General features: G+C 29.8%; 1 protein-coding gene across 1 annotated transcript; it reads right to left on the bottom strand.

The window, feature by feature from the left end:
• Window positions 1-242: 242 nt before the first annotated feature.
• On the bottom strand, window positions 243-1392 carry LOC124891472. Its single transcript, XM_047403214.1, has 2 exons — window positions 924-1392; window positions 243-455 (listed from the first exon to the last, which is right to left on the bottom strand). The coding sequence occupies exons 1-2, from the start codon at window positions 1275-1277 to the stop codon at window positions 378-380; spliced, it is 432 nt and encodes a 143-aa protein (XP_047259170.1). The 5' UTR covers window positions 1278-1392; the 3' UTR covers window positions 243-377.
• Window positions 1393-10859: the final 9467 nt, after the last annotated feature.

Here is a 10859-nt window from a genome sequence, read left to right as displayed (position 1 = left end):
ACAGAATACCTCCACCTCAAGGGACCTCAAGTGACTATCATGTTCCATAGAGGTGTCCATAAAGAGCCCAACACTTGTTGTCTCCAGTGTCAAAAGTATAACGTTTGAATGCAATAGGTGACGGCCTTTTTCTTGAAAAAAAATTACTGTAACATATAAATAGCCGTTCACTACGTTAAAAGATTATAGGTTCTGCTACGTATAGTAGTGCATGTGGATTTGATACCTCTTATTCACCATTAGTTCTACAAAATAACATAGGTACACTCTACCTTTATAAGAAATGATACAGAAAAGTAATTCAATTAGGTGCTGAATGCAGTTTTTTTCCTTGACCACGAAAATATATTCAGTCCCGATATATTTTGCACTGATGTTCAGGCCCGTAATTTCCTAGGAATTTTTTCCATTTCATTGACCACATCCACATAAGCTACGCAATTGATTGCAAGTCCCTGTTAAAGTGGATGAAATGATAAATACAAAGGATGTATGAGATTTAATTTGACGTCTATTAGGAAACAAAAGAAAAGAAGAAGGAATCACTTACACAAATGATCAAATCACCCCAGTAAAATGAAAATGCTACTCAATTAATTCTAATAAAGTCAAACTTTCACACATTAATTAAAAGAGAATGATAACATAATGACCAAGCTCCGACAAACACCGAGCTGGCTTAATAAAACATGGAATCCTGTCATCATTAATATATAATTCCACATACCTCTAACTGCACTTGCTATACTAATCTTTCTCAATTGAAATCGAGAAGATGAATATTCTCTGAGTAAAAATAGAATGGACATATAATTATTATCTTTTTTTAGGGAATTACAGAATAAATCATCAGTAAATGATTCATTCTTCCCCTAGTTTTTACTATCAGGAGCTGATAACACATTAACAATAATTTGCATGACCTTAACTCTCATTTCTAAAGCCCAAATATAATCAGCTGCCTCTCTAAACAGCCTCTCCAAGCCCATTGATGACGATGACTCACAATTTGGAATCAACTTCTCCAGGATCTTAACTTTTTTTTCAACCTCGTTACTCGATCTTCTACAACGTTCTAGACATACCCTTCTTTTCATTAAAATGCTTCTGCTTCTTTCATTCCTCATGTTATGTGCTCCTTTTTGCTTCCTACATAGCCATGATCTCTTTCTAATGCGTTGGCCTTTTTCTAAAACCTTTGTCCACAATGGATCACTTAAATAACACTTGTTAAGAAACTCAAGAGAAGAAACCAAAGGTCGTTGAGAAATATCCATGATAATGAAGATGGTTTGTGATGATAAGTGTTAACAAATAATGTCCTTTGCCAACTTGAGTGGTCAAGAGCATAAAAGAAATTACAAGTTGAGCTAAGATATGTTGTCAAGAGATGGTGTGCTTGATTTATAGTAAGGAACTGTAGGTCATTCATTAGCCAGTAGTGGATAATGCGAAATATTTTAGAGCCGCAAAGTTGCCATCATCCAACTAATTAATAATGAGTAATATGTCATCCTAGCCACAGGTTACAAAGCTGAATTCAGAATTCAAATTTTATTGATTGGACAAGTGGGGATTGACCATACGGTAAAAATTCTTCACCTTTAATTCAAAAATTGTGAGTCAACCATCAAGAAATGTAAAAAAAATGGGAGCTCCCAGGGAAATGTAAAAGAAAAGTGTATTAAGTTAACCTTTAATTTTCTCTAAGTGCTAAAATGTGGCTCTAATCATCTCAATGGTTTTAACTGCTTTCTTGGACGTAAGGTTCTAATGTTCTAACTCTGAAAACATAACTTTTCTAGATCTCTTTTTGACCCTACGACCAAACTTTTACTGAATGCATTAATTATATAGTCACAAAATTATGTTAAGAACTTTAAAAATTATCAATTTTTTTTTTTTAAATAAACTTCATATATTTACCCCTATATTTTGAATATAAAATAATGAATTCAGTTAAACCTAAAGCTAATTATGGCTGCATGATCTTCTGCCAGAAATGGGATAAATGTTCAATGGATGACGATGAGACAAGTGTAGATTAATTATTATAAACTGGACGAGTCGTTATTTATGCATTTAAGCTTTAGGGCTGCATGTTCTCCAACTCAAGGCACATGCATCCACATGATTCTTTTCACTATCCATTTCTTCAAAACCAACCACATTTCTTCAAAGGAAGTACTCTTAATTCCCATCCTAACACATTAGGTCCCTACCACAACACACAATGAACGCATAATTTCATGAGAACACCCTGGATTATTCCATATAAGAGCCACTTTCCAAATTCAATGCACACTTCTAATTATACCTTAATTATCCAGCTCAATGTGAGTGGCACATTACACGTCAGTCACTTTTTTTGTGAGAGTGAAAAGGGAGCTGCGTGTTTCCCTGAAGGAGGCTAATACTTGTTTAAACAAATTTTTGATATATCATATCACATTGTGGAGCTTAATATGGAAATGTATCAATTGTCTTCTTGAGATTCCTTTAAATACATTAATTTTGCTTTAAGTATACATTGTAAGAAATTTATTAAATCATATGCTTTTAACATCTTGTTCAATGAATGCTTAAGATACATGGCAAGACATCAGCCCCCAATCATAAATCAACTTCAAATTTAAGTAAATCAGCCCCCAATCATAACTCAACTTCAAATCATATTTAAATTAATTAATTATTTAAGTAAAATTTATTTAAATTAGGTAAGGATTTTAAATTTGATAAATTAATTAATTTAAATAAATTAATTAGTTAAGAATTTTAATTTATTAATTTTTTACTAATTTAAATTTAAAATTTAAATTAATTAATTAAATTAATTTTAATGTAATACTTTTTATTATTATTATTTTAAAAATAATTATTCAAATTTTAAAAGCATGATTATTCAAAATTTTATATAATTTATAAATTTTTCTTATTTAATTAAATTAATTGTAATATTTAATTTGTTATGTAGCATTTGAAAAATGACTTGGAATTTAATGTAATACTCTTTCTATTTTTTTTAAATGAAGTGGCAGATGACGTGGTAGGCATGACTGACGTGGCAGACGTGACAGCTGATGTGACAGCTGATGTGGGAGAGAGTGTGTTACACGCACCAAAAAAGGGTATAAAATATTATTTTTTAGTAGGTTCAGGGTCCAGATGACAAACATGTAAGTAGAAATGTCCAACTTACAAAACCGACATAGTATAGGGGTCCAGGAGGTCATTTTGTATTAAAAATGTACAACAATTGTATCATGAGATGTATAATATTGTATCTTAAGCTTGTATAATGTTGTCAGGACATTAAATTTGCATATAGTGTTGTTGTTTTTGTAAAAAAAATTCAAATATCAACATAATATTTATTTAAAATTTATACAGTTGTATACATATTTCATACAAAATTTATATAGATTTTATACATGAAATTCTGAGCGAGATTCAAAGCATATTTTCTTTTTCAAAAAAGCTAACACTAAATTATGAGTGAAATTCTAAGCCTTGAGCAAGACTCAAAATATGATTTACATATATTTTGAAAAAATAACTCATGCTATATTTGGTATACGAAAATCTCCTACTACATTTGATGAATAGGAGTCCTATTTAATATGTATACATATAAAGTTCTCTCCATTCTTTAAAGGACATAAATAAATAGATTAAAAAGGGCTAAAATAACAATTGAATGAATTACCTAAGTTGGTTGAACAATTCATTTATAAGCTAATTTTACCTTTCCTTGATTTATATGAACCAAAAAATATTACATATGACATTACAATTTTTAGACTGATCACTAAATGAATGAAAAAGAGAAAGAAAGAAAAACTCTAAAAAGAGGAGAAAAATACCACAATTTTTGTTGGTTCAAGTTTTGTGAAGCAAACAAATGATCCCAATCAAAAAAAGAAAATTATTATAAATAATAAATCAAGAGGAAGAAAGATGTAGAGAACAGAGAAAAGCTTCTTAATTGAGAGATGAAATACAATAAATGAGAATTTCTTTATTTAGAGAAAAAATTAAGATGGTCCTAAAGTAACTAATCTTATATTTATCCAAATAAAGCAAAATAGACATCATTGAAATACAAATATATCTTCTTTAAATTTTAATTAGATGAACAATGTATTTCTTTAAGATTTTACCAAAAAAAAACTTAATGAAAAAAACAGTCATAGTGAAGAAAACATAATACACATAATATCTAATAATACACATTTAGCATGTCTCAATTAAAAATCTTACAAGAAAAAACTAATGATACAAACCTTGTAAAGAAAAAGATTACGACACGTATTAACCCCCCTTTGAGAATATCAACTTAAAACTTGAATCTTCGAATCTTAATTGTGTGTCATCTTCTCAAAAGTTGTAGTTGATAGAGACTTGGTGAAAAAATCAATAATATTATCAGTTGAATGAGTTTGTAGCTTGTTGGTATCACCATTCTTTTGGAGATTATGTTTGAAGAAAAGTTTTAGCGAAATGTATTTCGTTCTATCACCTTTTATAGCTCTCGAATTTAATAGGACTATGTGTGTTGCATTATCTTTATATAAGACCGTGGGTAGTTTTTAACATTTTAAATCATATTTTTTTGACTGAGATGTATCATTGACCTTTGTCACACTCATTCTCAATTTGCTTCATGCTGCTTTTATCTTAACATGATTTGATGAAATGATTACTACAGACTGTTTTGTAGATAGTAAATAAATACATAAAAAAAATTCTATTTATAATATTAATGAACTTAAATAAAAATATATAATAAGATATAAAATTATTTAAGTACATAAATTTATAATAAGATATTAAATTATTTAAGTACATGTAATATACCTAGGTCAACAATAAAATAGTATATATAGTGTAAAAGTTATGATGTAGATGGATGACTAAAAATGGTGAGGATAAAATAGATATTTCATAAGATTTGGTTGGGGAAGGGAGTGGGAGATGTCTATTATTCAAAGTTAATGACGAAAAAATAATTTTTAAAGCAAAGTTAAAGGATATAAGTAATTTTCACCCATAAACAATAGTTATGGTGATTTACTTAAATTAAATACGGTCAAATTTATATAGAAGTAATTAGTATCATAATGAGATTGGTCTAATCTTAAAAAAAAAACTAGAAAATTATAATAAAAAAGTCGTTAAACAATACAACAGTAAGTTGTGAATGTGATTGGATTTTTACCTAAATAAGGAGAAGTTTTCTCCTTCATCTAACTCATCTAATTCCTCATAACAACATGACTCCTTTGATCCTTCTTCTTTTTAATGTATTTTTTCTCAAATTCTTTTGTTCTAGCATGATGAAATTTAGGTAGCAGAATTATACTAAACGGAAAATTAGGAAGATCCATATTTCAAGTTTGTGCGTGAATATATCGGATGATCTTTTTCATCATCAAAATTATGTTTATCTTTTTCTTTTGAATGATGCATGGATTGAGATGTATGATAGATTCACACACAAACTCTTAGTATATCTTTTTGAAAATGATTTGATTTTTACATATAAAAGGAGAAGTTTTGTCTTTCATCTAACTCATCTAAGTTAGAAATTCTTGTTAACAACATGACTCCCTTGATCCTTCTTCTTTTTAATGTATTTTTTTTCCAATTCTTTTGTTCTAGCTAGATGAAATTTAGGTTGAAGAATTATACTAAACAGAAAATTAGGAAGAGTCATATTTCAAGTTTATGTGTGAATCTATCGAATAATATTTTTCATCATCAAAATTATGTTTATCTCTTTCTTTTGGATGATTCATGGGTTGAGATATCTGATAGATTCACACACAAATTTTTGATATATCTTTTTAAATCTTTGTGCTTAACTTACTTTTTACCCATTTCTAAATCCACACATAAATCAAAATAATTGAAAAAATGGAAAAAGATTTTAATGAACGTTACATATATGTATATAGACGACTTCAATTGTTAAGTGGTGTGGACCGAGAAGTTCATATAAACATTCGATTCAAAATACATTAAGAGCGTCATAATTGAGATTGGACTTGTGATCTAAAATAATTTTTAATTTTTTGTACAATAAAAGTATAATTATTAGTTTTTCTTATATCAAATGGACTTAATTGTTTATATATACTTAAAGATACTTATTTTTATTTTTATGAATAATCTCACACATAAAAAAGTAGGTTTATACATGATCCTTTAATTGGTATCTGGAATGATTTTTGTCTGATTAAACACATATCAACATGCATACATGATTCAAGAACAAAGAGATGCTACCATTATTTGTAGGTGTTGAAAGAAATGGACAAATACCGACCGAGTCCTCCAGAGAAAAATATCATTGCTCAACAAGTCCAAGTCTAGACGACTCAACCTAAGGTAATTGAGTTGAGTGATGATATGTAAATGTTGAGGACCAACAATATGGAAATCAGTTTACTAATGTGAGACCTGAAGTTGCAACTTGACTGAAAGCTCTTGTAGATTGTGACTTCAGGGTCAACATTAGCCAACTGATTACCATATTTTTGGTACTCACCCTTTGCATCATCATCACTCAATTCAATTACATCAGGTTGAATTGACTGGACGAGTACGCATTGAGCAATAAATTTTCTCCAGAGGCCGTCGACCTATATTTCTCCACTTCTTTCAACTCCTACAGAAATGATAGCATCTCTTTGTTCTTAAATCATGTCTCTCTTTGTTCTTAAATCATGTATGCATGTTGATCTGTATTGAATCAGACACAGAATATTTCAGACACCGATTAGAGGGTTGTGTATAAACCTACCTGTTTATTAAGTTACTAAATACATTAACCTATCTCAGTACAGGTCCAACACATGTTACTTATTTAGTTTTCATTTATGTGAAATAGATGGAGTCAATGAAATATTTTAATATATTTTAAAAACATTTTAAGTTGTCAATAATTATGATTTACACTATTTTGTATATAATTTTCCTATAATAATGTTAAGTATTCCAATTTAAATTGTTTTTATATGTTAGTTTATGATAATAAGTGTTAGCTTGTGGTCCTTGAGGGTCATGGGCACCATGTAGCATTCCGGGTTCCAGATTCGGGGCATTACACAAGCGGACTACTTAGGTTTTGGAAATACGAATAGCATCCAATGACCTAACATGTCAGTAAACCATCGTATTTCTAACACTTGATTTGGAGTTGATCAACTAGGTCCGGGATATCAAGAAAACTCAAAAATAGTTTAATAATCATCATGCGGAATTATGACATGAAATGCAATAGTTAAATTTTTTAGAATTTAAACATATAAGTATATAAATAGTATAATAATTCCTCACAGAAGCTAATTCAAATATTTGGTTAGAACCTAGTTAAATTTCATCAGCAGAGTGGCCATTTCTATTTTACGGAGAAATAGCATTTTAGTGTTTTTCAAAAGTCCAAATACTTTCAAAAATTCTCAAACTCGAGAATATAGTTGCTTCTTAATTTATTTAGGAAAATCAAGAAAATCTTTATAAATTACTCAAATGATTCAAAACATAAAAAATCATTTATGTTTTAAAATGCTAGGTAAGCAGTTCTCATTAACATTTTAGAAAGATTTTTAAGGCACCTTAAATGTCCGCTAACTTGCTATTATCCAGACTATTTGAAAATGATTCTTTTCAATAACTTCTAAAAGAGAAATTGATTGTTGAAATAAATTGATTAAGGAATGTTTTTTTGAGGTTTAAGAAAAATCAGTTTTTAACGATTTTGTAGGGAATTAAGTAGTTGTAAGCAAATTAATGTCAAATAGAAAAAAAGCATACAAAAAATAGAAGGGGGAGAAATAAATGATTTATGCTCTTAATCCCAAATCTATCAATCCTGTCCTAGTCTAATTGGGCATTTGACCCATCTTCATCTGTCCTAATCTAAATATTGGGCTTTGACCCATAACCTATCCTAAACTAATTTTTTGGGCCTTTTGGCCCATAATCGACTTCACCTGTATTAATTTACAACTTTGGCTTCGAGGCCCAAATGAATAAGTAAATAAATAAATAAATAAAATAAAGCAATAACATAGTTGAGACTTTCGAGTCTCTTAGCAACTCTAAGAGTGGGTTTTTGACCCATTCTTCATCTTCATCTATTTTCTTGCACTGATATGCCACATTATAAATATTATAATTTCTCTGGAAGTTGACTCGATGAGGAAAATACAATCAAGAGTTCATGGCGAACTCAAACACAACGCATTCACATGCATTAAAATAAAAAGGAAGAAGATTAATATTCATATTAACTAGGTTTGTCTTATTGTAACTAATCACACATCATAATCAAATCGTAAATGATAATCACTCTGGAAACATACACTTAAGGAAGTTCAAAGAAGACTTGAGAATCTTAACATTCATTAACTTTTTTAGGATAATACTTGGGAAAAATATTTTGGGAATCAAAATTTGAGAACATTCTGTCTGTTCTAGATAATGGCATCAATAAATATCAAAATAGTAAATGATAGAGGAAACAATAAGTTGACTTCTGACTAAAAGGTTCAATACAGAGCAAACACGGATTAATTTGCAGGAACAACATATCAAACCCACCATAAAGTTCCATCGAATAGTATACAATTCAAATCGAAAACTTTTACAGATGTATTTACAAAACTTAAAGAAGAATCTGACACTATAGTCAAATTAACTCAAATGAAAATCTGGGAAAAAGGTTTAATTCATGAAAACAAAATCGATAAGGCATGAAGAGACTACCACAAATTTATCAACTACAAGACTACAATTATGATGACTTAAAGAAAATAGATAGAGCAAAGTCAAAAGGTAAAGATAATTGAAAACAACATGCCAATTTGAATAAGATCGCTTAAACATAGTAAAGTAGTAGGGAGCAGTCCCGAAATGGTTCAAAACTGTTTAATCAAATTGACAACCTTCAATCAATCCTTCCCCCTGTCAATTAGTGCAAAAGAACAAAACACAGGATATTAAAGGTCCGTAGGATTCATATTAAAAGTAGAGAAAGAGAAAAAAACTCAAGAATAAAATCAAATTCCCAAAGTTCCTTTTTTTAATCCCAAAGAAAACCCCAAACTACTGAAGGCTGCGATAATGACAACCAACCTCCAAAATTTATATTATTCGAATCAACGAGCTTAAAAGTAACACGAACATCATAATACATAAATTTTGGCTTTTCTGTCTATAACAATTTTCAGGAATGAAGGCAGCATTCTCAAAAACACTGTCTTCCAAAACTTCAAGAGTTTTAGACCCTGAAATCAATATCTGAACAAAACAAAAAACAAAAAAATTGACACTAGCCAAGCTCAAAAGAGAATCTACACACTATAATGATTTTCGGCATCAAAGACATCAAACAAAACCAAATACATTCTCATGTTTAACATTCTTCAACAAGCCATTACATTTTTCAAAGGCTTTAAGCAAAAGAACACTGGCTTGAAATGAACTCAAAAGGAAAACAAAAAGTTAAACTTACAAAATTTCACAAAAAAAAAAAGAGCAGAACTAATAAGCTAAAGAGGGAAGCCAGTGGAGCATATTATTTCTATCCTCATCCTCTTTCTGATGGACTCAAAAATGAGTTTTTTAATTATCGGGATGGTCCTTAAGGAATCATGGGTTTTCTAGTTTACGATTGGACAAATCCTCGTCATCCATTTGGAATTTGAGTAGACATAGGACTTAACAAGAAATCCTACTAATGACACTACTAGCTTAATAGTTACATCAAATAAGGCAATATCAAATAATAACGACGAACAAGACAACATTAAATAGTAACAACGAACAAGACAAAATCAGGATAAAATAGTGAGGCAAATATTAAAGAACGAACTTAGGTTGACAATCAATTAAAAATATCAAGTGTGAATAATCAAATTATAATGCCGAGACCATGATGCAATTTAAACCACTGAATAAGAATTTAAAGCAATAATTAACCTGCCATATCAATACCATACACATTATTTTCATCAGAAAAACCTATAGCCTCTAAGGCCTCTACGAAAGACAAATCCTAGCACACACGATTACCAAAAATAGCACTATATCTACAGAATGACAAGATAAAGTAGAAATAACCATAACTAAATGGAAAAGAGCATTACCTATTTTGGAGAAGTAAAACAAAACCTCGAGCTTTGTCGAAATGCCACCACCGGAAGCAGATCTTTGAGAATTTTGAGAATTCTGATCAATCAACAGCTTCTGAAAATTTTACTAAAAGAAAGAAATTAACTAATTTTTTTGCTCAAAATAGCTTTTTTCACCATATTGTGACCTTTTTTTTCCTCTAAAGTGAGATTTTTACAGAAGATGAAATATAGTGTCCATTTTGAGCTCAGACGATGTGGGATATGAGATTCGGGGGTAATTTATGGATTTTCAATAGGGAAAATTCAAATTAAGGTTAAAGATAAGAGTTTCTAGCTCACAATTAGTAAAAAAAAAATTTGAATTTTCTAGAGGAAATTTAAAATTGGGTATATTGGGAGAAATGGATTATACTCCAACAAATCAAAATTGAGAACATATGTCCCTTCGTGGTATGGATTTAATGAATTCCAAATGGATTTTGGAGAATATTCTCTAAAACCAATAACTCAACTACCACCTGGTGATTTCTAGGGGCTTCTTAATGATTCCCGACAAACTTACATGGAAGGGTACGTGATGAAGAGGGAAAAATAGGGTTGGATTCGGATTTCATCGAGTCAAGGAATACTGGTATCAGTTTTGAGTCGAGTTTATGTTGTTGCATAGAGTTGTTGTCACAGTTTTTTATGGTTGTGGTATTAGTTTTATTGTTGTGT

This window comes from Capsicum annuum, chromosome 1 (genome assembly GCF_002878395.1).
Source record: "Capsicum annuum cultivar UCD-10X-F1 chromosome 1, UCD10Xv1.1, whole genome shotgun sequence".
NCBI classification, from domain to species: Eukaryota; Viridiplantae; Streptophyta; class Magnoliopsida; order Solanales; family Solanaceae; genus Capsicum; species Capsicum annuum.
The sequence above is the reverse complement of the archived record's forward strand: the minus strand, read 5'-3'. Positions and strand labels throughout refer to the sequence as shown.

Coding starts and splice junctions, on each gene's coding strand:
- LOC124891472 (XM_047403214.1), bottom strand. CDS start 1,277: ATGGATATTTCTCAACGACCTTTGGTTTCTTCTCTTGAGTTTCTTAAC. Junction 456..923: donor CTTTAGAAATGAGAGTTAAG/GTCATGCAAATT, acceptor CCACTTTAACAG/GGACTTGCAATCAATTGCGT.